General features: G+C 48.6%; 1 protein-coding gene across 2 annotated transcripts in view; it reads left to right on the top strand.

Annotated features, from left to right (window-relative positions):
- The first annotated feature begins 1751 nt into the window (after positions 1-1751).
- Positions 1752-27013, top strand: part of AP2B1 (adaptor related protein complex 2 beta 1 subunit) — a 126382-nt gene continuing 101120 nt past the window's right edge. For both annotated transcript variants that reach the window (XM_015408042.1, XM_015408041.1), the window contains exons 1-3: positions 1752-1865; positions 19289-19346; positions 25520-25625. In XM_015408042.1, coding sequence (XP_015263528.1) covers positions 19310-19346; positions 25520-25625 — 143 coding nt within the window. In that variant the 5' untranslated portion in view covers positions 1752-1865; positions 19289-19309. The remainder of the gene's footprint in view (positions 1866-19288; positions 19347-25519; positions 25626-27013) is intronic.

The raw sequence follows: 27013 nt of genomic DNA, 5'->3' as shown, positions 1-27013 counted from the left end.
TAACATCTTCACACTATGCCTACGAAGGGATGTTTGATATGTGGTGCCCTCTCTGATGTTGTAGTATGGATACTGTGTAGTCTGAGCACTTTATTATCTGTTTAGGTTTTTAAATTGTATATTATGGTTTTAAATTGTATTATAGTATTCGATGTTTTATGAGCAAGTTTTTTGCTGTGGAACCCCGCCCTGAGCCCTACGGGGGAGGGCGGGATATAAATTTAACAAATAAATAAATAAATAAATAAATAAATAAGAGCCCCATATGTGACGGAAAATACAGGGGGGGGGGGGAGGAATGCCTATTTGTGCCGTCGCATTCTGATGCGCAATTATGTGATCAGACACGACGGTGGCTTCCCCACAGCAAAGAGGATGATGGGGAAAAAGCCACGCACCAGCGCGATCACACCCAGGGAGTCTGCATGCAGCCCGTGGCAAACCATTTGCCAGTAGGTCGTCCCAGGTAGTTTTTTACTGCGCATCTTCGGCAGGACGCTACGGGTTCACCACGCCTCCCAGATATTCTGGTGTGATCACGCCCAGAAAATCTGCGGGACTATCGTGCCTTCAGCGCAGCAAATGCTCCGCGTGAACGGAGCCTAAGGCCCGCAAGCTTGCTTCCCACAATGTCCAACCTGCTGCGTCTGGGAAACCCACAAGGAGGCAAAAGTTCTCAGTTGTTCCCCAACTAGGGTCACCAACCTCCAGATGGTGGCTGGAGACACTCCTGGGATTACAGCTGATCTCCAGGTGACAGAGACCAGTTCCCCTGGAAAAAATGGCCACTTTGGATGGCAGATTCTATAGCATTATACCCCTCTGAAGTCCCTTCCCTTCCCAAACCCCGCCCTCCTCAGGCTCCACCCCCAAATCTCCAGTTATTTCTCAAGCTGGAGCCGGCAACCCTATCCCCAACCCCAGTGGCTACTGGTCTCAGGCAGACGGCCTCTGAGCTTGGATGTTCCACTCAGCAATCCAACACAATAGCGGCGGTTTTGCGTGTGTGTGTGGGGGGACTAAACACTTACGAATACTGAGTACTGGCACCTTTAGGTTGGGGCTCTCCCAAATCCTGACTGGTGGAAATTTGATCAGCTTTATCAATGAAAACTGGCACCGTTTTATTACAAGAAAGCACTGCGTAACAGACACTCAGTAACCCACACTCTCCATGACTCTGCCTCGTTCTCTTTTAAGGCTATTATTACATCCTGTGGCAGGGAGTTCCACCTCCCCCCCCCCTCCACAATACCCACCTTCCTCCTCCCTCTCAGCCTCCTTTTCACTATAGTCGCCTTGCTTCGACCGATTTGCTACCGGAAGTTCAAGGCAGTTGGATAGTTCTAGGAACACCCTCGCGTTCAGCTCTATGGTTCCCATCCCAGTTCACAGAGACTAGTTGAAAACTAAAGTCCCACCAGCCGACGTGCCGGTTAAACAGAATTTGTAAGCGGCCAACGTTCCGTACGGGGCGACAGAGAGAGCGGGGGACGCCGGGGTATCCGGCTTGAGTTTGGGGCGGGGGAAAGCCGGTTCCATTTGAAACAGGAAGTGCCCCAAGGCCGGGGAGCATGCCTCCCCCTAGCGGTTCCCTTCCCTCTCCGCCGTCTCCCCGTTCCCATTGCTGCATCCGGAAGTGGGCGTGCCACTCTGGCCTCCCTCATCTCTACGGCTCCCGCTCTCTCTAGGCAGAGAGGCGTGGCGGCGTTCTATGGTCGGTCCTCCCAGGCAGCCCGAGTTCCGGTTGCCTCCCCAGCCAGGCGGCTCCTTTCGCGGTGTCTGCGTCCGTTGCTGGTGCCGCCGCCGCCGCCGCCGCCGCCTCCGTCCAAAGGAGCCTGCCGAGAATCGCCTCCAGCTAACAGGTGAGTCTGCGGGGGAGGGGCCTGGGATGGCGCCCCGCCCCCTCAGGAAGGGTGGGAGGGGAGGGTGATGGGGGAGGGGCGGGGGAGCATCCTCAGCGAGGGGGTGGAGGAGGATGAGGAGGGGGCGGCGCTGATGGATTCAGTGGGGTGGGGTCGGAAGGATGTGGGGGGTAGGAGTCGTAGGGTTGGCTCCGCCTCCTGGAATGGGGGCAGGGGGGTGGTTGTGCCCAGTGGGTCACCCTGGCAAAGGCTTTTGAAGTCAGCAGCAATGTTCCCTCTAAGCTGTGGAGTCTTGTGAGCAGAAATTCTACTTTGTGACCTGCTGGCATTAAAATTGTGAGCAAGCGATTTGTCTGCTGCCTAAATTAGTTTGTTCTTGAGCCGTCCTTCCTGAGCTAAGACCAAAATGTGTGAGCCGGAGGCTAAAAAACTGTGAGCTAGCTCACACCAACTCAGCTTCGAGGGAACACTGGCAGCAGCCCTGTGGTGGAAGGGAAGGAAGACAGGCACCTGGGTGGGTCTTGCAGGGCGGAGATGAAAAGATGGGGAGTGGGATCTTGAGGCATCCACGGAAGGCTCTCCAGACCGGGGTCCCACTCTCAGGTTTAAGAGGGCGTTGCTGTTGGAGGAGTCTTCTTGGTGGTGGCCGGAGAAACCCCTGTTACTTTGGCCACAAGTTCAAGGAGGCTTTCTCGAGTGATGCGCAGGGGGAAGAAAAAAGACTATTGCCCTATGAACCCTTGCCCCCTCATCTAGTGTGGTGCAGACTCTAATCTAGAGAACCGGGTTTGATTTCTCACTTCTCCACATGCAGCCAGCTAGGTGACCTTGGGCCAGTCACAGTTCTCTCAGAGCTGTTTTCTCAAGAGCAGTTCTCTCAGAGCTCTCTCAGCCCCACCTACCTCATAGGGGGTCTGTTGTGGGGAGAGGAAGGGAAGGTGATTGTAAGCCGCTCTGAGACTCCACGTGAAGGGAAGGGTATAAATCCGGTCTCTTCTTTTCCTTTAATGGTAAAGGCAATGTGTTTCGCTCCTGCTCAGAGGGCAATCTCATCACTTCATCGAACACAAAATCTGGGAAGTCGCTTTGTATCTGTTGAAAACCAGCCCTTCTGGCTCCTTGCAACTGAGGATCTTTCCCAAGCTGACCTGGATTCATATCCCAAAACAGAGTTGAAGGCTGCTCAAATGCCTCACGAGTTGGGGAGCAAAGCAATGCAGTTTTGGCCCTGAGTCCATACATAGCTGAAGAAATATTTCAAATTCCCATGTGCCAGTCCAAAAGCACCACGTTGTTTAGCTTGGGATTCGTTTCCAGCCCTGTAATCTGTCTTTCCCTCCCTCACAAACACTGTACGTCTCTGCCACCTTCTTAATCACGACTCCTCTGCTGCCAAGATAGATTCTGACCTATCAGTTCTCAGGGCTCGAAAAATGTGTTATTGCCGCTTCTTGCTCACAGACTCCTGCCTCGGTTAGAGAATCTTCTCCAAGATGCGTTGGGGATTAGAAACCGCAGGAGTGGCATTTTCACCCCATTCAAAGAGATCTGAGGGTTGCTGTCACGACACTGACTCGTCAGTCACAACTGATTTTCTGTTGTCCACCCCCCATGCAAAGCCATGTCTGCAGAAGAGACTGTGATTTCTTTATTCCCTTCTCACCTCATTGAATGAGAACATCCAAACTGAATTAGGGGTTCAAGACTGTGTTTGGGATCCAGTCAGGGGTCTGGAAACCCTTGGATGGCTCCCTTTTTCTTTCCTCTTATCACAGTTTGGTGTAGTGGTTAGGAGCGTGGACTCTAATCTGGGAGAACCAGGTTTGATTCCCCACTTCTCCACCTGCAGCTCTAGTGTGACCTTGGGTCAGTCATAAGTTCTTTCAGAGCTGTTCTCTCATGAGTAGTTCTCGAAAGAGCTCTCTCAGCCCCACCTACCTACCTCACAGGGTGTCTGTTGTGGGGAGGGGAAGGGAAAGGGATTGTAAACGGCTCTGAAACTCCTTCAGGGAGTGAACGATGGGGTATAAACCCAATCTCCTCTTTTTCTTCTTTTTGTTATTCTTGTTGGGGGACCTTAGGAACAGGGGCTCCTATTGGGTGGTCTGTCCAGCCTTTCTCTGCCCAAGACCTTTGAATTTTAATGCGAAGGGATTTTACAGAAAGGAGTGTCCAGCAGGGTTAATTCCAGCCATAGTCTGTTTCTCTGTGGCACCCTAACAGTCGCCTCTGGGTAGGGGTGCCAAGCCCCAACACTCCGTCACACATTGGCCAAAAATACCAGGGGCCATCAGGAGGTCCACCAGTGGGGCCAGGACACTAGAAGCCCTCTCACTGTTGGCCCCCCCCCCAGCACCAAGAATACAGAGCATCACTTGCCCCGGACCTATCTATACCACTGATGGACCTCTACTCCATATGTTTATCCAATTCCCTCTTGAAGCTGTCAGTGCTTGTAGCCACCGCCACTTCCGGTGGCAGTGACTTCAATGTGCTAAGCACTCTTTGGGTGAAGAAGGACTTCCTTTTCTCCTAGAATTACAACTGATCTCCAGATGGCAGAGATCAGTTCACCTGGAGAAAATGGCCGCTTTGGAAGGTGTACTCTGTGGCCTTATACCCTAATTATACCACACTGAAGTCCCTCCCTTTCCCAAACCCCGCCTTTCTCAGGCTTCACCCCCATAATCTCCAGGTATTAACCAACCTGGAGTTGGCAACCCTCCCTCTGGGTGACTAGGCAACGAGGCCTTTTCTGCACTGAAAAGGGATTCTTCCCCCTAATTCTTTAGACTCCTGAAATGTCTTATTTGCTGTTAGTGGTTGGCTGGGTGGTGCGTCATGGGCCACCTTTTCTGTCTGGGTACCAGCAGAGCTCTTACCAGCTAATTCCGTTCACTAAGGCAAGGTCACACCGAATCACTGCCTTTTACCCTTGATGAAAGAAAAAGATCTGGAATAAAGCCTGTACATGGCCGATGGATTAGAGCCCACTGTTCTCAGCAGTGGATTAGAAGGGGCCAAACTGACCTTTCCTTAACCACGGTGAGGAAGAGTCATCTAGACTAGATTACTGCAATGCAGTCTGTGTGGGGCTGCCCTTGGAAAGTGTTCAGAAACGTCAGTTGGTGCAGAATGCTGCAGCCAGGATGTTGACTGACATGTGGGTTGTAGGAACCCTGTCACTCCCAGTCTGTTTCTAGGCATGGTTCAAAGTGCTGGTGTTGACCAGGATACTTAAGGGTTGCCTTCTCCGTTATGAACTGACCCATCCACTCAGGTCTGAGGCCTTGCTTTGGTGCCCCCACCTTCTAAGATTAGGCAGGCGGCAACCCAGCCAGAGGGCCTTATCGGTCATGGCCCCAAAACTTTGGAACTCTCTCCTCAGGGAAATCCATCTGTCCTTCTGTGTTGCTGTCTTCCACCAGTGACTGAAGACTTGGCATTTTGTTTGGTGTTCCCTTGGTGATCCATCCTTCCCGCCTAATGTCTTGTTGTTTTATTATTGTTGTCTTTTAGCTCTGGTTTTAATAGTTTTTTCTGGTTTTAGTGGTCTTTAAGAGGTAGCTTTGTTATGTATGTTTTTAACTTCTTAGCTGCCTTGGTGGCCCTTATGAGGGCAGAAAAGTGGGGTACACATTTTGTACAATGCCATTGTACCCGAAGGAAAGTTGAGAAGCCATTAACCCATATTGAGGAGGAGGAGGAGGAGATTGGATGTATACCCTGCCCTTCACTACCCAAAGGAGTCTCAGAGCGGCTTACAAACACCTTTCCCTTCCCCTCCCCACCACAGACACCCTGTGAGGTAGGTGGGGCTGAGAGAACTCTGACAGAAACTGCTCTTTTTCAAGAACAGCTGTGCCAGAACTATGGCTTGTCCAAGGTCATCCAGCAGGTGGAAGTGGGGAATCAAACCCGGTTCTCCCAGATTATAGAGTCCGCGCACTTTATCACAACACCAAACTTGACTGCACACCCTGGTGGGTTTTTTTTTTAAAGACATTTTATTGTTTGGATATATTAAACAAATAACAAATATCGTTACATTCATACATTTTATATTCTCCATATATCCATTTCTTCCCCCTCCTCCTCCCCTTGTGGCCTCCCGCAATGTTCCACCCCCTCTAATAAGTCCAGTTGACATTGTTCTCAATCTTCTCTATTCATATTATTCTGTTTATCCAGGTAACTTTAACTATTATTATATCATCTAACATTTCATTAATTTCCATTTTCAATAACTATCAAAACAAAGCATATTGTTTTTCACATCCCAATTATTTCCCATATATTCCTTAAAGTCCTTCCAGTCTTCAAAAAATTCCTGATCTTCTTTGTTGTTAAGCTTTCTCGTAAGTTTATCCTGGTGGGCTTTTCTGACAAGTAAGTCTCCGGGTCCCCAATGGGACTTCCCAAACTATTGGATCTCATGACGGTTTGGGAAGTTCTCTTGGGCAGGTCTGGCTTTTCCACACTGTCTGGATGGCTAGCATGGTACAGAGGGAACAGTGTCAGACTAAGGTCTAGGAGACCCTGGTTCAAATCTCCATTCTCCATTGGAAGCTTGCTGGGTGAACTTGAACCAGTCACCCTCTCTCAGCCTAAGCTACCTCCCAGAGCGGCTGCAGCGAATGTAAAATGGAGAAAGGGAGAATGATGTAAGCCACTTTGGGTCCCCAATGGGGAGTAAAGCGGAGTATAACTATATAAATAACTGTAGAGAAGGAGCAATATCTGTTCTGGGTGCGAGGTGGGTGTGGGTAGGTATTGGAACATGATAAAAGACAAAGGCGAGGTGAGAGGGCAGAGGTGGCCGCCTCTTTGTGGAGCAAGCTGTGCCTCGTGGTATTCGGGGCATGTGGAGCCCGATTGATCTGGAGGATGCCTCTGTAAACTGGTTTTCTGTCGGCTATAAACTGCGGCCCAAATCAGGCGTGCAGCTAGTTTTGATGTCCGGAATCTTGCGCGGCGAGGCAGGCCGTGACCCCTTTAGAAGCTAGCTTCTGGAAGCCGTCCTGCATTTCAGAATCTCATTTGCTGTCATTAAGGCCCATAATGAGACGACAGTGAAATCAGGGCCGGCTAATTTGATCAGTGTCCGTAGTTTCTCGTGCTTGAAGCAGTAAAGGTAATGAGTCTTTTTTTTTTTTTTTTGCTAACAAGGGCTGCTGGGTAAGTTCCTTCCTTGTGCCTGACTCATTTCTGTGGGCTGTTGTTAATAATTACACTAATGTATCTAAGGACAATGGGGTGATTGATGGAACGGGACAGACGAGCCCGTGCGTTTTGGCATCTGAGGGCAGACCTGCATATTGTAGTGGAAAGCTCACACACGAACGTGTAGCGGAAGTGAAATGTGCAGCCGAGGAATGCGTTCGAAGCACCAGATATCTGTATTTAGCTGAGTAGGATGGCTGAGAAAAGCAGAGTGGGAAGTGGACTGAAGGGTCTTGTGTGGAGGAAAGATAGGAACCTAAGAAGAGCCCTGCGGGACCAGACCAGTGGTCCCTCTAGTCCAGCATCCTATCTCACAAGAGTGGCCAATCAGTTCCTCTGGACAGTCAACAACAGGGTATAGAGGCTGAGGCCTTCCCCTAATGTTGCCTCCTGGCTCTGGGATTCAGAGGTTGACTGCTCCGTCCATGGAGACTCAGGGCAGGGATAACCAATTTTTGAGGGAGAGGAGATGGAAAGGAGGAAGTGATCCCATCCCGTTTTACTCCATAGTAAGGGTTCTTCCACAATACCCATGTTGGGGAGAGAAGGCACCTTTCTTTCAATTTCTATAGAGATCAAGGGCGATTTCGCACTAGAGCTGCCTCGCGGCGCAGCTGCTGTTTGCCCCGACACAAACATGTCAATTTCACACCCGAAGCTGCAGGGCTGCATTTTGACTCGTGGCTTCACCCGATTCCCTCTGCAGTTTTGTGATCCTGGTTTTTGAGGATCACGAAACTGCGGAGGAAATCGGGAGAAGCCGCGGGTCAAATGCAGCCCCGCAGCCTTGGGTGTGAAATTGACAAATAGTGTCGGGGCAAACGTCGGCTGCAATGCGAGGCAGCTCTAGTGCGAGATCGCCCCAAGTGTGGTATAGGCATTAGAGTGTCAGACTAGGATTTCGGAGGGTGGAGGATCCCTGCTTTGCCATGGATGCTCGCTGTGACTATGGGCTTTACATAAGAACAGAAGCCATGTTGGATCAGGCCAATGGCCCATCCAGTCCAACATTCTGTCACACAGTGGCCAGGTGCCATCAGGAGGTCCAGCAGTGGGGCCAGGACTCTAGTAGCCCTCCCACTGTTGCCCCCCCCCCAAGCACCAAGAATACAGAGCATCCCTTGCCCCAGACTAAGAGTTCCTATCTATACCTTGTGGCTCATAGCCACTGATGGACTTCTATGCTTATCGAATTCTTTCATGAAGCCGTCCATGCTTGTAGCCGCCACCACCTCCTGTGGCAGTGAATTCTATGTGTTAATCACTCTTTGGGAGAAGAAGTACTTCCTTTTATCCGTTCTAACTTTCACTCTCTCCATCTAACCTGCCTCACAGGGTTGTTGTGAGGATAAAATGGGGAAGGGAGAGCCACAGATGCCACTCGGACCTGCCTGGAGGCAGGGCAGGGAAAAAAGCATGCTGGATCGATCCAGGGAGGTGGTGTGTGTGTGTGTTAGGAAGGCTGGTTAGCAGAGATGGATGGAGGCTGAAAATATCTGTAATCAATATGTAAAATGTTTGGGTTTTGCCTTGTGCTTTGTTGATCTGTGGATGCTATTGCTGTCCGGATGTTAGGCCCTGACTTGTGTCTAGATGTGTTCCCCTGTATTTTTTTAAATCAATAATTTTTATGGGGCGTCTTAACAGGTTTTTGTAACCTCTTTGGGAAAGCAATATGTGCATTTCCGGAGCCATTTTCATGGCACCCAGCCCTTCAGCATGCAGAAGGTCCCATTCCGTCCCCTGTTCAAGTTGGGCTGAACTTCTTAGCTGTAACCTTTCGGCAACAGGCCTGTATCAGAACGTGGGCTTGTGCTTTCGAGTATCCAAATGGGTCGTCCAGCAGTTTTTCTTAACTGGGTGATTTTGCCTTGTGGGGTGAACGGCGGGTGCCAAGACTGGTCCGCTGCAAGGGTTTAATTGGGGAATTAATTAATTGTCATATGGCATTGTGTGTAGAATAGCTAGGAGATCCTAATATTGTCTGGCAGCCAGAAGTTCTAGCTCTTTAGCGTTAACCACCACTCACTGTTGAGCTAGACTTGTTTTTTAAGGCAAGAGACATTTCAAAGGTGGTTTGCCATTGCCTGCATGTGTTACAACCCTGGTACTCCTTGGAGGCCCCCCTTCCAAATACTAGCCAAGGCCAACCTGGCTTAGTTTACGAGATCTGATGGGATCGGGTTTAATAGGTTGTGTGACTGAGACAGCACCATCCCTCTCTCAACCAGGTCCCCTCTTTTGTGTGGCCTGTGTGTGCACAGTTGCCCCGGAGGGGAGGGACATTTCTGAACTATGCCTCCTCTGAGTTCATTCTCTGTGGTACAGAGGACACACGCAGGGGTCATTTCCTGCAGGAGCGCACAGGAGCAGAGCTCCGGCAGTACAGAGCCCAGGGGGCGGGCACATGCAACAAGCCCCACCCCCTGTTCCCAGCAGCCCTCAGTTAGATCAAGAAGCAGCCAGGTAAGTTGCAGAGCCCCCCCGGTCCGAAACAGTCCAGTGGCACCTTTAAGACCAAGTTTTATTCAGGTACAAGTTCTCTCTCCTCTGTGAGGACAGATCTGCACGTCCCTTTTTTTTTGGTAGCAATCCAAAACAGTCCAGGGGAGCCTGAGCGGTGGGTGTTGCTTTCTGACACACTTCCGGTAATGTCAGGGGGTGTGGCATATGCAAATAAGTTATGCTAATATGTTATGCTAATGAGCTCCTGCACCTCTTTTTCTACGAAATGACCCCTGGACACACGAATACATGAAGTTGTCTTATACTTAATCAGATCCTGAGTCTGTCAAAGTCTGTATCATTTACTCAGACTGGCAGCGGCTCTCCAGGGTCTCAGGCAGAGAGAGGTCGTTCACATCACCTGTTGCCTGATCCTTTGAACTGGAGATGCTGGAGATTGAACCTGAGACCTTCTGCATGCCAAGCAGATGCTCCACCACTGTGCCGCAGCTTAGACGTGGGCTTAGAATGCAAAGGAGTGGGCCCCAAGGAGTTTCAGACCCACAAAGCAATACAAAAAAGAGAATGCCAGCAGGTGTCATTTTTTTCCCCTTCACAGAGCAAGTGGAGACCCATCCACATTTGGAGGAATTTTGCCTTTCAGCTCCGGACTCTTCTGCAGCTGCCCATTTTGCCCCTGGTAGTGGTGGTGCTCGGAGCAGGACCTTGAGCTAAGATTGCTTATGAGTTACAGCTTCCCTTAGAGAGCCTGCCGCCGTCTTCAGGGATGAAATGGGCCTTCAGTGAGGACAGGGCCTTCTCTGTTGTGGTGCCTCAGTCATTGAATGCCTTCACTGTACCTTATCCACTGGGTACTTTTTAAATTTTTAAAATAACTTTTATTAAATAAATATAAAACAGTTGATACAGAGAAACCCAAACAAAACAAACTGTTTAACATTAATAACATTCTTGATATTCTATTCAGTATATCTATCTAAACTATTTAAAACTCTTACCATGTTTTCTGATAATACAGTTGGGTTAGCAACCACCTTGTATAAATGTAAGAATTTGAGTTCAACTAGCTAGTATTTATTGATCAAAATTAAAACATACTCTAAATCTGGGGTTTATAGAACAAACACTTCAGATGAAACTAAATAATCAGGAATAATTCCATTCTGTGCCATGTAATTTATGACCGGAAACCCTTTTTCAACAAAAGTTGATTGATAGTTTTTATGTTCAAGTTGTAACAGTATTGCAAACCTAGCAGTTCGAAAGCAAGAAATTGCAAGTAGATAAATAGGTACCACTTCAGTGGGAAGGTAACAGCGTTCCGTGCGCCTTGGTGGTTAGTCATGCCAGCCACATGACCACGGAAACGTCTTCGGACAGCGCTGGCTCTTTGGCTTTGAAACGGAGATGAGCACCGCAACCATCTTTACCTTTACCTTCGTAACAGTATATCTGTGATTTTTTCCTAAAATATAGCAGTCTCATATCTTAGACATCATCCACTGGGTACTTAATCGGTTAACGCTTCAGTGCCCCGTTAAAACTTTGCTTCCTTGGGTTTTCCGTTAGTTTACAGTTCTGTAACTTATACGGTTTCCATTTATTACATTTGTATTTGTCCCTGTTGGCCCTGTTTATACTGCTTGTTTTGATGTTTAGATAAATTCTTCTAATAATATAAGTAGAAAAGATATCTGGTAGAGTCCAATATTGTATATATCTGTACACATACATATCCTAATGATGCTATTTTGTGGTATTTTTAAAAAAAATTCTTTCTAAGCTTGGAGATTTTTAATTGAGGGTGCAGTGTTTATGTTTAGTCAATATTAATTCCCAGCTGGGTCATCACGGCAAACCACTAGGCTTTCTTGGGTGAACTTGGGAAACGAGCAGCAAAACTACACTCTGTGACCCTTTGAGGGACTGGCTAGCTTGCCCTGTTCCCTGTTGGGACTTCAGCACCACCCATATAGATGGCTAAAGGGAATTATCACAGCAGCAACCGGTTCTGTAGGGGTCATGTGATACAAGGGGTCCGTAGGGTTCCTTGTGGCCCTGGCGAGCTGCTCTCTCTAGCCTAGTTAACATAAGAACAGAAGAGAAGCCAGTGTTGGATCAAGCCAATGGCCCATCCAGTCCAACCCTCTGTCACACAGTGGCCAAAAATACCAGGTGCCATCAGGAGGTCCAGCAGTGGGGCCAGGACACTAGGAGCCCTCCCACTGTTGCCCCCCTCCCAAGCACCAAGAATACAGTGCATCACTTGCCCCAGACTGAGAGTTCCTATCTATTTTATTTTTTTTTAATTTTTATTTATTTAAGTATTTTTACCCCGCCCTCCCCGCAAGCGGGCTCAGGGCGGCTTACAGGGGGCACACGCCCAGCATAAAAACCAATAAAACAGTAAAATCACAATATAACAATAATAATAATAACAATAAGTAACAATAAAAGTGCTTTAACATTACTATCCACAATAAAGTGCTTGCATTGTCAAGATGGTCTCAGTTGTTATGTCTTCCAGCAGCCCCGTTTGGTACCACTGTCAAATAGGTGGTTCGAGCCAGCCCGATGTTCTCATTCCAGCGCAATTCTCCTTGCCGTTAGGCTACCAGGGCAATTTCCGATCTTGATGGTATTGCCACTGTTGATGGTAGTGGTAGCAGTGATGGTAGTGGCGGCCCCTACATGAAAGCCTGGTGGAAGAGCTCCGTCTTGCAGGCCCTGCGGAACTGCATAAGGTCCCGCAGGGCCCTGATCTCCTCCGGGAGCTCATTCCACCAGGTAGGGGCCACCACTGAGAAAGATCTCGCCCTTGTAGCAGCAAACTTTACTTCTCGGGGACCCGGGATCACCAGACGGTTCTGGGTCCCCGACCGAAGTGCTCTTGGGGGTATATATGGGGAAAGGCGGTCCCTCAGGTAGGTCGGACCCAGGCCATATAGGGCTTTAAAGGTAAGTACCAGCACTTTGAAGCGGACTCGATATGCTATTGGCAGCCAGTGCAGTGCCTTCAACCCAGGTTTGATGTGCTCCCATCTGGGGAGGCCCATCAGCAGCCTAGCCGCCACGTTCTGCACTAGCTGCAGCTTCCGGGTCTGCAACAAAGGCAGCCCCATGTAGAGAGCGTTACAGTAGTCTAGCCTTGAGGTGACCGTCGCATGGATCACTGTGGCCAGGTCATCATGGTCGAGGAAGGGAGCCAACTGCTGAGCCTGCCTCAGATGGTAAAAAGCAGACCTGGCAGTGGCCGCTACCTGGGCTTCCATCGTTAAAGAGGAATCCAGGAGCACTCCCAAACTCCTAACCTCCGACGCAGGCACCAAAGGCACCCCATCGAAGGTCGGGAAAGGAAGCCCCAACCCCAAACCGTTCCGACACAGGCCCAGGACCTCCATCTTCGCTGGGTTTAGTTTCAGCCGGCTCAGCCTGAGCCACCCAGCCACGGCCTGTAATCCCTGGTTCAGATCTTCTGGGTCGGAGGCCGACTGGCCGCCCAACATCAGATAGAGCTGGGTGTCATCTGCATACTGATAACAACCCAGCCCATACCTCCTGGCAATCTGGGCGAGAGGGCGCATATAGATGTTAAAAAGCATCGGGGAAAGCACTGCCCCCTGAGGCACACCGCATTCAAGTGGGTGCCTCTGGGACTGCTGTTCCCCTATTACCACTCTCTGTCCCCGACCTTGGAGAAAAGAGGCAAGCAATTGAAGGGCGAGCCCCTATTCCTCGGCTAATAGCCACTGATGGACCTCTGCTCCATATGTTTATCTAATTCCCTCTTGAAGCTGTCCATGCTTCTAGCCGCCACCACCTCCTTTGGCAGTGAATTCCATGTGTTAATCCCTCCTTCCTTCCTTCCTACATACCTACCTACCTACCTAAGAACAGAAGAGAAGCCAGTGTTGGATCAAGCCAATGGCCCATCCAGTCCAACCCTCTGTCACACAGTGGCCAAAAATACCAGGTGCCGTCAAGAGGTCCAGCAGTGGGGCCAGGACACTAGGAGCCCTCACACTATTGACTCCTCCCCCAAGCACCAAAAATACAGAGCATCACTTGCCCCGGAGTCCCTATCTATACCTTGTGGCTAATAGCCACCGAGGGACCTCTGCTCCATATGCTTGTCTAATCCCCTCTTGAAGCCGTCCATGCTTGTAGCCGCCACCACCTCCTGAGGCAGTGAATCCCATGTGTCAATCACTCTTTAGGTGAAGAAGGACTTCCTTCTATCTGTTCTAACCCAACCGCTCAGCAATTTCATGGAGTGCCCCACGAGTTCTTGTATTGTGAGAAAGGGAGAAAAGTACTACTACTTCCGGACGACTGTTCCGGTCTGCCTCCCTCCTGACCCATCTCTCTCCACCGCCAACTCACCATCTCGTAATCAATAAAGCAAATAATTTCCGAGCCGTAGGACTCTCTGGGCTCCAGATGCCCCGTTACTGCTGCCTCCAAGATTTGCTGGAGTTTTTTGGCACGAAGCGCTTCACAGTGTGCAGAAAGCTCTGTCATCTCTAGCATGTGCCCGATGCACAGTCGAGATACGTGGCACACCTGCCATGCTAACAATTTGGGGGAGGGAGCATTAGGAGAAAGGAATTCTCCTGAGGTTGGCGGAGCTTCCAGGTAAGACCTGGATGGGCTGAATGTACTCTGGCAAAGGGCTGAATGTACTCTGGCAAAGGCCCCTTACTTTAAAAGAACGACTGTGTTTCTTCCTGCCCCGCTTTATATGGTCCCTACCTGACACGTGAAGGAGGGAGCAGAAAGCCAAAGGGGCACCTAGCCCAGCGTCCTGTTCCCGACACCGCCCAGCCGCATTCTCTCCCTGAATGCCTAGAAGTGGGACATGGAGGCCACAGCCTCCCCCTGTCATCGACCACATAAGAACATAAGAACATAAGAGATGCCAATGTTGGATCAGGCCAAAGGCCCATCCAGTCCAACACTCTGTATCCCACAGTGGCCAGAAATACCAGTGCCATCAGGAGGTCCACCAGTGGGGCCAGGACATTAGAAGCCCTCCCACTGTTGACCCCCCCCAAGCACCAAGATGACAGAGCATCACTTGCCCCAGAGTCCCTATCTATACCTTGTGGCTAATAGCCACTGATGGACCTCTGTTCCATATGCTTATCTAATTCCCTTTTGAAGCCGTCCATGCTTGTAGCCGCCACCACTTCCTGTGGCAGTGAATTCCACAAGTGTTAATCACTCTTTGGGTGAAGAAGTACTTCCTTTTATCCGTTCTAACCCGACCGCTCAGCAATTTCATGGAGTGCCCACGGGTTCTTGTATTGTAGGTGGACCTCGGGAGGCAGGCCCATAGTCAGGACGTTGTAGCTTGTGGGGCAGATTTTTTTTTCCCAGTGGGGTCTGCCATTTTTTCCTGTCTGTGCACAACTGTACTTTTAAGAGCAGGAGCCATTTTCTAAACAGGGGACACTGAATGATTTCCTCTTACACCCCTGATGCAGAGATTTCTCCCACTTCCACCCAGAGAGCAAACACGGACCCCCGCTTCCTGCAGATGATACCCACACAACCCCACCTCCACCTTTAAACATCCGGGAGAAAAATTCTGGATAAATTCCTGTGGGGCTGTGCCTTTGAGAGAGGGGGCAGAGCCCCGAAGAGTCCCACTGTAGCTACGAGCCTGTTGGGAGGAATACTGCCTCTGAGCATGGCAGTTCCTCACAGCCCTCATGGCTGATAACCCCCAGTGGAGCTCTCCCCCTCCAAGCATTAGTCTCCTTCCCTTTTAAAGTTAACATCGTTAACTTTATGCATGGGAAAGAGCAGGTAGAGAAAGAGGTACTTTTCTCCCTTTCTCACAATACAAGAACTCGTGGGCACTCCATGAAATTGCTGAGCGGCCGGGTTAGAACGGATAAAAGGAAGTACTTCTTCAACCAAAGAGTGATTAACACTTGGAATTCACTGCCACAGGAGGTGGTGGCGGCTACAAGCATGGACGGCTTCAAAAGGGAATTAGATAAGCATATGGAGCAGAGGTCCATCAGTGGCTATTAGCCACAAGGTATAGATAGGAACTCTCAGTCTGGGGCAAGTGATGCTCTGTCTTCTTGGTGCTTGGGGGGGGGGGTCAACAGTGGGAGGGCTTCTAATGTCCTGGCCCCACTGGAGGACCTCCTGATGGCACCTGGTATTTCTGGCCACTGTGTGATCCAACATTGGCGTCTCTTATGTTCTTCTGTTCTTATCGTGGGGCCGTGAGTTCCAGAAGTATTCATTCTGGGGAGAACAGGTGTCTCCTCCTCCCAGTCCTTATTCTACTCCCCATCAGGTGCCCCGATGTAGTCGTATTATAAGAGAGGAAGAAAAATCGTTTTCTCTCTCTGTACCATGCGTGATTTTATAAACCCCTATTGTGTCACCGTCCCCACACCGAACATCTCTTTTGCAAACTTAAAAAACAACAACCGTACTCTTCGGTATTTCCTTGCAGGGGAATTGCTCCACCCTCTTTACCATTCTGGGTGCCCCCTTTTCTGCACTGTTTCATTGGTTTGGGTTTCAGGATGCAGGGGAAGCCGCCTTATACTGAACCAGACCATTGCTCTACCAAGGTCAGTTTTGCCTACTTAGACGGGCAGCGGCTCTCCAGGGTCTTAGGTCTGTCTTGTTACCTGCTGCCTAACCCTTTTTTAAAACTGAAAATGCCAAGAATTGAACCCAGGACCCTCTGCATGCAAAGCGGAAGCTCTTCCACTGAGCCCATACCCCCTTCCTAAATAATCAACCTTATTGTCACTTGTTTTACTACCTTGAAATCATGGCTGGGGAATGTGTTGCCACAAGATGCTTGGAGGCCCGGAAGCACTTGGCTTTTTAAAGCTGATCGCAGGGCCTTTATAAATCGATGGTGCAACCTCATTTGGAGTACTGTGTACAGTTCCGGTTACCACACCTCAAAAAGGATATTATAGCATTGGAAAAAGTGCAGAAAAGGGCCACTAGAATGATAAAAGGGTTGGAACACTTTCCCTATGAAGAAAGGCTGAAGCGCTTGGGGCTCTTTAGCTTGGTGAAATGATGGCTGAGGGGGTGACATGATCGAGGTTTATAAAATTATGCATGGGACAGAGCAGGTAGAGAAAGAAGTACTTTTTCTCAAAATACAAGAACTTGTGGGCACTCAATGAAATTGCCGAGCATTTGGGTTAGAACAGATAAAAGGAAGTCCTTCTTCACCCAAAGAGTGATTAACACATGGAATTGACTGCCACGGGAGGTAGTGGTGGCTACAAGCATAGACAGCTTCAAGAGGGAATTAGATAAGCATCTGGAGCAGAGGTCCATCAGTGGCTATTAGCCACAAGGTATAGATCGGAACTCTCAGTCTGGGGCAAGTGATGAACTGTATTCTTGGTCCTTGGGAGGGGGGCAACAGTGGGAGGGCTCCTAGTGTCCTGGCCCCACTGCTGGACCTCCTGGTGGCACCTGGTGTTTTTGGCCACTGTATAGCACACAGTCTATAAAGCCACAAACATCAAAAAAACAACAACTGTGAGCTGAAAAGCCCGCAAGTAAAAAAGTACAAAAAGAGACTTTAATACAGTGAAAAGAAGCATAAGATAAGCCACATCAATAACATATGGGAGTAAAACATCCTCAATAATAAAAGGAAACAGTCAAGTCCCGAGAAGATTTCTTCAACACTTTTCCTAGGTAATTGAGTGTTTCAAACTCCTGGTCCTTCTTCAGGAACATGGAACTGTAAAGTACAAGTGTAGCATGCAGCAATGCTTAATAACAATGTAGCTTTAGAAACATGCTTAAAAATTACTGTTACACAAAGTCTCATGTATCTTACCAATATAGGAAGTCTCCTACCAGTTTCCTAACAGATGATGTCGTTCAATTTCTCTGCAAAAGAGAGTAACTCCTTAGTATATATAAATACTTAGCATAATAAGGACCCCAAAGTTGCCAATACTCACTATGGGCTAGGTCTCCTTTTAGTATGCACCAGTAAGGTTGCTTCTGTGAAACAGGACCAAATGCCTCAAAGTCCAGCCTGCTAGGGACAATTTTATAAAGCCATATTAATTGCAGCTGGTAGTATCTTCATTAACTTTTAAAGGTATAGGTAGGTGGAGTATTCCAACTCTAATTTGGGCGTGGTCTCCTATAACTTAATATGCACCCCATAGGGTTGTTTCCAAGTAAACAGGACCAATTGTCTCAAATAAAGTAAACAGACAATTGGTCCTGTTTACTTGGAAACAACCCTATGGGGTGCATATTAAGTTATAGACCACGCCCAAATTAGAGTTGGAATACTCCACCTACCTATACCTTTAAAAGCTAATGAAGATACTATCAGCTGCAATTAATATGGCTTTATAAAATTGTCCCTAGCAGGCTGGATACTTTGAGACATTTGGTCCTGTTTTCACAGAAGCAACCTTACTGGTGCATACTAAAAGGAGACCTAGCCCATAGTGAGTATTGGCAACTTTGGGGTCCTTATTATGCTAAGTATTTATATATACTAAGGAGTTACTCTCTTTTGCAGAGAAATTGAACGACATCATCTGTTAGGAAACTGGTAGGAGACTTCCTATATTGGTAAGATACATGAGACTTTGTGTAACAGTAATTTTTAAGCATGTTTCAGAAGCTACATTGTTATTAAGCATTGCTGCATGCTACACTTGTACAATTCTGTACTTTACAGTTCCATGTTCCTGAAGAAGGACCAGGAGTTTGAAACACTATCAACTACCTGGGAAAAGTGTTGAAATCTTCTCTGGACTTGACTGTTTCCATTTATTATTGAGGATGTTTTACTCCCATATGTTATTGATGTGGCTTATCTTATGCTTCTTTTTACTGTATTAAAGTCTCTTTTTGTACTTTTTTACTTGCGGGCTTTTCAGCTCACAGTTGTTGTTTTTTTATGTTTGTGGCTTTGGCCACTGTATGACATGGAGTGTTGGGCTGGATGGGCCAGTGGCCTTCCCCCCCCTTTAAATAAGTTTTTTATTGTTTTTGTTAATAACATTAACATTACATACATCAAATACTTTTTGATTCTAAATTAATAAGGATAATTCCATACACTCTTAACATCTATTCTCGCCATATAGCACTAGTAAGTTACTCTTAACATCTATTCTCGCCATACAGCACTAGTAAGTTACCATGAGTCTGACCAGTATAGATTACCTGCTATATCCTATATGAATGAATTTTATTGTTACAGCGCATAGCCAGCAATATAAAACCTTAAAGCTATATCCTATAAATATAACCATTTATGATAGATCTGCTTAGCAGGAAGTATATCCTTCGTTACCATGTAGTCTAACACAGGGACCCAAGTCCTAACAAATTTGGTGTAGGTTGGCCTGATCCAACATTGGCTTCTCTTATATCGGGAGCTGTTGGCTGACCTAAGAGGGGAACCCGCAGAATTTTATAGCTTTGCAGAATTCACAGAAATGTTTGTAGTCCTACTTCTTGAGGCCTCCCAGAGGCATTTGGCTGGTAACTTTCAGAGCAATGGGCTAAAGAGACCTTTGGCCCGATCCAGCAGTGCCGTTCCTACATTCCCATCCTGAAAAGGCTTGTGATGAACAGCAAAAGATCTCTGTTTGGCAGTGTGTGAAATAGCCAAAGGTCCATTTTTCTTGCATTGCTGTTAAGGGAACCGTGTCTTAGTTAAAAGTTTTTATTTTCTTTTTTCTTTTTCGCAGGTGTGAGAAGAAATTAAAACCATGACGGACTCCAAATATTTCACCACCAATAAAAAAGGTCAGCTTTTGCGTAATGTTGGGGGTTCTCTCAGACAGTGGGGAGGGGAGGCTTTTGGAAGGTTTTCTCCAGGACAGGGACTCTGTCCACTTGTGGGGCCACTTTGCTGTCTTCTCATCCAGATGGGAGATATAGGAAGGCTGGCAGGGGGTGAATATTTCTTCCTGATCACGAGGTCTAGAAACTTTGGTGGGAAATGCAGCTAATTTCCCCCCCTGCCATTCTGTGCTTGCGTGTCAATATTTCCCGTGATTTTGCTGTCTGAAGTGCTTGCCCCATTTCTGATAGCTAGATATTTTACAGGCACATTCTGCTCTTATACCCTTAAAAGTTTGCTTTTAATGGTTGCAAGGATTGCTTATCCTTAGAGATCCTGTGACCCTGTTATTCTGCATGAATTACATGTCCCGGTCAGAGCAGAGTCTCATGCAGAGATGCAACAGGCAATCTCTTCTGGGAGGACATAAATTCGTTCCACTGAGCACGGGGGAATGTTCTAGTCCCACAGGCTGATTAGAAGGAAGTAGAGCCAGTGCAGTAATATCATATCATATCAGAGAAGGTGGTTGAACCTGACTGATTGATTCAGTTTATAAAGCGCCCTCCCCCAAAGGGCTCAGGGCGGTGTACAACATGTACCAACAGAACAATAGCAAAATAGTACAAACAAATTCAGTAAAATAATACAGTACTACAGTGTCATCCTCTGATGGTGTCCGAATGTCAATTTGTGCCCTCTCCATGGGAGGGGGGAAGGGCAAGAGGTGGAGGCCAGGCTTGATGGTAGACCGTTGCTGTCCTCAACCATAGGCCTGGGGAACGTCTCTGTCTTGCAGGCTCTGTGGAACTGTCCCAGGTCCTGCAGGGCACAGATGTCACCCTGCAAAGAGTTCCACCAGGCAGGGGCCAGGGCTGAAAAGGCCATGGCCCCGGTCAAGGACAGACGGATATCTTTCGGACCAGGGGTCACCCGGAGATTTTGCTCCTGACTGGATCTCTCCTGGCTGACACTCTAACCCAGGGGTCTGCGACCTTTCATAATCGAAGAAGAAGAAGAGATTGGATTTATACCCCGCCCTTCACTACCCAAAGGTGTCTCAGAGCGGCTTACAAACTCCTTTCCCTTCCCCTCCCCACAACAGACACCCTGTGAGGTGGGTGGGGCTGAGAGAGCTCTTGACAGAAAGTGCTCTTTTTCTACATCAGCTGTGCCAGAGCTTGTGACTGACCCAAGGTCACATCAGCAGGTGCAAGTGGAGGAGTGGGGAATCCAACCCGGTTCTCCCAGATTAGAGTCCGCACACTTAACCACTACACCAAACCAAAGAGCCAAACAACATCAAAATTCTCAGCAAGACAACAACAAAGACCCAGTATCAGAGAGCCCATTTTCATAACTGAAAGTATCAAATGAACCTTATTGGCAATTAGGATTGTCCGGCTTTCTGGCATGGTGGGAGGCCTCCTGCTGATCATCACCATTGCCCACCACCACTCTGAGTAGCAGTGGGAGAGAAGAAAAAACTACCATCAGCCTTTGTGCCGGTATGTGACTTCCAGGTACGTCTCAGAAGTTACAATGGATAGTTCTAGGAATCACTGGAAACGTCATGGTTTTACCATGGAGTTTCTGGCAATTCCTAGAGCTACCCATTGTCACTTCCAGGGGGTTACTGATTTCACACACACACACCCGCCTTCCCATGTCTCTACCCCTCAACCGTCCCTCTGGTTGGTAATTGACCTATTCATTAATAACCCGTAACATTTCTGTAGCCCAGAAACTGGTTGTTGCAAATCCCTTTATTAGGAAGTGGAGCACATGATGTCTTGCAATTAGTAATAAACATACCCAGGAGCACCCTGTGTGATTGCTTTAGACCACTGGCATAGATCTGCACATGATTTGAACTTGAATCCCTGGCAAGTATTCACTACTGTCATTTCCCTTTCCTGTGAAGCATCTCTAAGAAAGCCTTTTAGTCCTACAAAACACTTTGCCTTCCGTTGCCTTTGCCTTCTGGTTATTTTGACATTCCACCTTATCCCTCCAACATACCTTAACTTGAGGTGAGTAATTGTGTTAGCCTGTAGTGGCTGGAAAAAATTTTTTTGAGTCCAGGAGCACCTTAGAGACCAGCAAAATTTCCCCCCTGAAGTGAATTTTGACTCACAAAAGCTGACAGCCTGGAAAATGTTGCTTGTCTTCAAGGTATTACCGGACTCGAAACTGTCTTCTACTGTAACTTAGAGATTTCATTTTCTTTTTAAAAAGAGCCCTGTAATCAGTTTCATACCGAGCCGAGTTTGGCCCTGGAGCTGTAGCTTGCTGAGAGCCAGTTTGGTGTAGTGGTTAAGTGTGCGGACTCTAATCTGGGAGAACCGGGTTTGATTCCCCACTCCACCACTTGCACCTGCTGATGTGACCTTGGGTCAGTCACAAGCTCTGGCACAGCTGTCCTTGAAAAAGAGCAGTTTGTGTCAGAGTTCTCTCAGCCCCACCCACCTCACAGAGTGTCTGTTGTGGGGAGGGGAAGGGAGAGGAGTTTGTAAGCCACTCTGAGACACCTTTGGGTAGTGAAGGGCGGGGTATAAATCCAATCTCCTCCTCCTCCTCCTCCATTTTGCCCTAACCACCCCGCCATTCTGTCCCTCATATCATGGTGATTTTGACACACCCAGATTGCTGACAGTCTTTCTACTGAAAGAGCTCCTTGCAACATCGGAGGGTGGGTGACAAGTAACTCCTGACCACTTTCTCTTTTCTTTGTTTCTTTTGCTTTTTACACTGCTTCTCCTTTTTGACTTCCCGCTCTTGGGTAATTAAGATTCCCGGCACCCGCCAGCTGTTGTGAATTGCTGAGCTGCCAGGGCTCCATTAAGGAAGATGAACGGCACCAGCCTCTCCGCCGATCAGGCCTTCCTTAAAATCGTCGTTTGGCACAAGAGCGTCTTGGAGAATATCGATCCTCAGTTGCTTGGTTTTTAAATGCTGGCCCGGTTTGACGAGCGAACTGGGTTCATTCATTGGGCCCTGCTTCGGTAATGCTTTTTCCAGATGCCTTTGCGGGGCCTGTCTCTAGCAAACCCCTTTCCTTAGCACGTCTGCTGCTATTCTCATATCCGCTGCCATCTTTTATTCTCGGCAGCTGAGATAATCACAATTTCCCCCCTTCCGCCTGCTGTGTGGCACAATCTAGCTGCTGTACGGCTTTTCCAGTATTTCAGGGAGTTATTTGACAGTTCGCTTTGCTGCTTCTGTTCCTGTCTGATCCCAATCTGGTTTCTTAAGTCTTGTGCTGTCTAAGGATGGCCAAATGACTCTTATCTTAGGGCTTTGAGCTTTAACATAGAGCTGTCCACTAGGCCTATAGCTACAGTGGGACTGGGGGGGGGGGCCTCTGCCCCTTTTCTTAAAGACACAGCCCCACAAGAATTTCTCCTGTAAATGCTTTTTTCAATCATTTAAAAACATTTTTTAAAGGTGTGTGCTCCTTTAAGCAGAGCGGGGTGCTGTAGTTGACTAATTCCCGCACTGAGCAAGGGGGTTGGAGAAGGTGACCTCTAGGATCCCTTCTAACTCTGTGTCAAGAAACTGGTCTCCTTTAAGAGAGTTTTTCCTGCCTTTCTTGACTAGAGGAATCATCACCCCCACCTGCCGGCTTGTTATCAGAATTGTTGCATACCCTGGCAGAAGCGAACTTGCAGCAGCTGAGAACTCAGCCATCTAAAGTGGTTGACAGCTTGCAATTTAGAGACCTCTCCTGGTCACAGCTTTCCATTGGCTAAATGGCTTTTCTTTCAGCACTGAGAACTTCAGCCCCCAAATTTGACCCACAAGCCACAAAATCCTGGCTACAGGACTGTGTCCACCGATCAAAGAATTTTAAATCTATTGACTTTTGCATACACATCTCATTGATGAAATGCATTTATGGATCACCCAAACTCAAAGGCTTCTTGTAGACAAAATACCTCCCCCCCCCCAATAATGCACCATGGTTAAGAGATCAGTAGTGGACCATGAGATTGCCCATTTGTGAACCAGTTTGGTGTAGTGGTTAAGTACACGGAATCTAATCTGAGAAAACCGGGTCTGATTCCCCACTCATCCACTTGCACCTGCTGGATGACCTTGGGCAAGCCATAGTTCTGGCACAGCTGTTCTTGAAAAAAAGAGCAGTTTCTGTCAGAGCTCTCTCAGCCCCACCTACCTCACAGGATGTCTGTTGTGGGGAGGGGAAGGGAATGGAGTTTGTAAGCTGCTCTGAGACTCCTTTGGGTCTCAGTGAAGGGCGGGGCATAAATCCAATCTCCTCCTCTTCTTCTCCTTCTTCCTCCTCCTCCTTCTTTGCTTCCCTCAAAGGCCCGATTAGTGACTCTGCTTGCACCTACCTTAACCAGGATTAATACTAACCCAGTTCCTTCTCAACCAGAATTTGCAAACCAAGTTCCAAATACTGGCTCCAGTGGGAATTGCCGTTTCACATTGGCGTCGAGCGGTTGTTCAGATCACTGGGGAAGTCACACACAAGAGGGGAAAGGAAACAGGAGAGGGCCGTGCAGAGTCACGCCTGGTCCCAACCAAAACCGTAAATCATGGTTAGAGATCAGGAGTGTTTGGATCCCCACTAGACCAATGGCACTCCAGTGTGGGGTGTTGGCCAGAACAGGGGTCCCCAACCTTTTTGAGCCCGTGGGCACCTTTGGAACCAGGTGGTGGGCTCAACACGAGAATGGCTGCCGCAGGAGGCAGAGCCAACCACAAAATGTCCCTGCCCACTTTCAAAAAGCACTTTGTGGGCCCCACATTGGGGTCCCCTGGCTAGAGTATCAGACTGCAAGACCTGGATTCAAATTTCCCCCAGCCATGAAGCTGACTGGGTGACCTTGTGCCGTTGCCCTCCCAACTTAACCTCCTGTGTCTACCAACTGCAGCTCCTTAGAAGGAGGGCAAGATACATGCACGGTAGATTTTTAGTCCTCTTGGGGGATCCTGAAGTTTCTCCTCTGTGCAAAAACGTGATCCTCAAACCCAATCAATTATCAGCAGGAACATCTGTATTCTTTTGTTTCCTGCATCAGGTGATAAGGTACAGAACGTTCTTCTCTATACACCAGAATCCTTGTTGTTTGTTCGTTCGTCGACTTGTTTTTAAACACGCCCGGGGAGAAGGTACACAGAGGCTGCGGTCACACACACACACACACACACACACACACACACACGAAATCATGCACTTCTCAATCCACTTTCAGTGCACTTTCCAACTGGATTTTACTGTGTGGACTGGCGACATCCAGTTGGAGAGTGCATTGAAAGTGGATTGAAAATGGATTGTCTAGTGTGTGTGACAGCAGCCAGAGTTGTTCCACATTTCTCCCACTTTCTGGAGTCCCTTCTGTCCCCTGCAAGGGTCCTTCCTGGGGCCACGGGGCCTGCAGAGAAGAATAGCTGTGTGAATTGGGGGTGGGGGTGGAGCAAAAGAGGAGGAGGAGGAGGTGATGATGATGATGATGGATTTATACCCCACCCTTCACTCGGAGTCTCAGAGCGGCTTACAGTACTCCTTTCCCTTCCCCCTCCCCCACAACAGACACCCTGGGAGGTAGGTGGGGCTGAGAGAGCTCTGACAGAAACTGCCCTTTTTCAAGAACAGCTCTGACAGAACTACGGCTTGCCCAAGGCCATCCAGCAGGTGCAAGTGGAGGGGTGGGGAATCAAACCCGGTTCTCCCAGATTAGAGTCCACGCACTTAACCACTGCACCAAACTGGCTCTCCACGACACCAAACTGAAAAGGAGATGAAATTTCCCCCTCCCCTGAGTAGAGCTGTGCTTACAGGAGGTGGAGTTACACGCCCCCCTGTTTTCCTCCTCACTCCAGTCCCTCCAGTCCACACTGTTATTCACGTGGGCCAACTGGAAATGTTGAGGGCTGGAACATCACAAACAAAATGGAAGTCTTGCGGTTTTGCCAGATTCTGTGCTGCAAAAGAAGGGGGGAAAGGGCTCCGCTCATAACGCTACGGGGCCCACCCTCTGCTGTGAGACAATAAACAGGCTCTGTGAGCTAGTGGAGGAGTAGACAGGTTGCTGGCTGGTCTTCCCTGGCTGCTCAGACACCTTCCGCTCCCCCTGGTGAGGCTGAGCCCTTCCTGTTTCTTTGGCAGGGGAGATCTTTGAACTGAAAGCTGAGCTCAACAACGAGAAGAAGGAGAAGAGAAAGGAGGCGGTGAAGAAGGTCATTGCTGCCATGACGGTCGGGAAGGACGTCAGGTAACGCCTCTTTCGTTGCAGGCTAGGGCAGCCCGGATGGTCCCGAAGGCTAGAGCGCCTTCCATACAACGAGAGGGTCAAGCATTTGGGGCTTTTGAGTGCAGAGAAGAGACAGCTGGGGAGGATATGGCGGAGGTTCTTAACATTCTGCATAAAGTGGAGAAAGTGGACAGAGACAGATCCTTGTCCCTTTCACAGTATTAGAACTCTACAGTTCTGGTTGCTCCCATCTCAAAAAGGATGCCCTAAAGGGGCAAAGAGCGGCATGCAAGGTGTGGAGGAAGAGCCATTTCTCCCTTTCCCCCAAACGTGAGAACTCAGAGGCACCCGGTGACTTGGACCGGTGGTAGACCAAGGGCAGAGAGGAAGACGTCCTCCTTCGCATGATGCATGGGTGACTTGTGGAATTCCCTGCCCCACAACGACTGCTGGCACAGAGGGCTTTTAAAGCCAAACAGCGATTTGCTTTTGTAACCAAACTGAACTTCCATATTCAGGAGTAGTATACCATTGAATGCAAGATGCTGCAGTGCACAGGAGGAGAGGGTCGTTGCTTTCATGCCCACTTCTGGTCTTCCCAGAGACATCCCATTGGGCACTCTAGGACGCTGGATGCAGTGCGCCTTCGGTCTGATCCAGCCAGGGCTGTTCTCACAGTCTCCTCCTCTTGCTGGGGTCTGTATTACGGTGCCAAGGAACTGTCTGAAGTTTTGCAATGCATCCGGCTTGCTGAAGGTGCACAGGGCCAAGTCTGGAAGTGCCTGGAGGGGAGACCGCTGGGAGTTCCCCGCCCCCATGAGTGCTGCCTGAAGTTCCTAAAGAGAAGAAACACTGGATGTAAATAGAATAATAAGAAAAGAAAATATGACCTCTAGCAGTTTTGTACCTGCATGAGCAAGGCTGTACCTACACCATTAAAACAAAATGGTGTTTAAATTTAATCTCTGTGTGTATATAAATGTGGTTGGTTTGAATTTCGAGTCTCCCCCAGGGTTTGGTGCAGAGCAGCATTGTTAAATCCACAGTGGGGGGGGAATCCTCCGGTTGGTGATCTCTTTCCCCCTATCGTCTTTGAGTCTGCTGCAGCCTCAGCCGCTAAAAGCCAGCCAAAACGAGACGTCTTGCAGAAAGTGGTCACAAGTAAATGCAGACCGGTAGGTTCGGTGGTGTGGCTATGTTGGAGGATGATGGGGAGAGCAGGAGAGAAGCCATGCCTGGGTTTTTGATCAGCTCAGCATCCTGTGCTCAGAACAGCTTCGCAGCTCTGCTGTTCTCTGCTGGCTGGCAAGCACCGGCGTGCCCAAGTCGCAGGTTGCTCTCCCGGCAAACCAGTTTCCCAGGCTGTCTGGCCCGCAAAAAAGATCTCATCTGCTTCCATCTCCCAAGAG

Source organism: Gekko japonicus, unplaced genomic scaffold, assembly GCF_001447785.1.
Source record: "Gekko japonicus isolate JY-2015 unplaced genomic scaffold, Gekko_japonicus_V1.1 scaffold1, whole genome shotgun sequence".
Lineage (NCBI taxonomy): Eukaryota > Metazoa > Chordata > Lepidosauria > Squamata > Gekkonidae > Gekko > Gekko japonicus.
The sequence above is the reverse complement of the archived record's forward strand: the minus strand, read 5'-3'. Positions and strand labels throughout refer to the sequence as shown.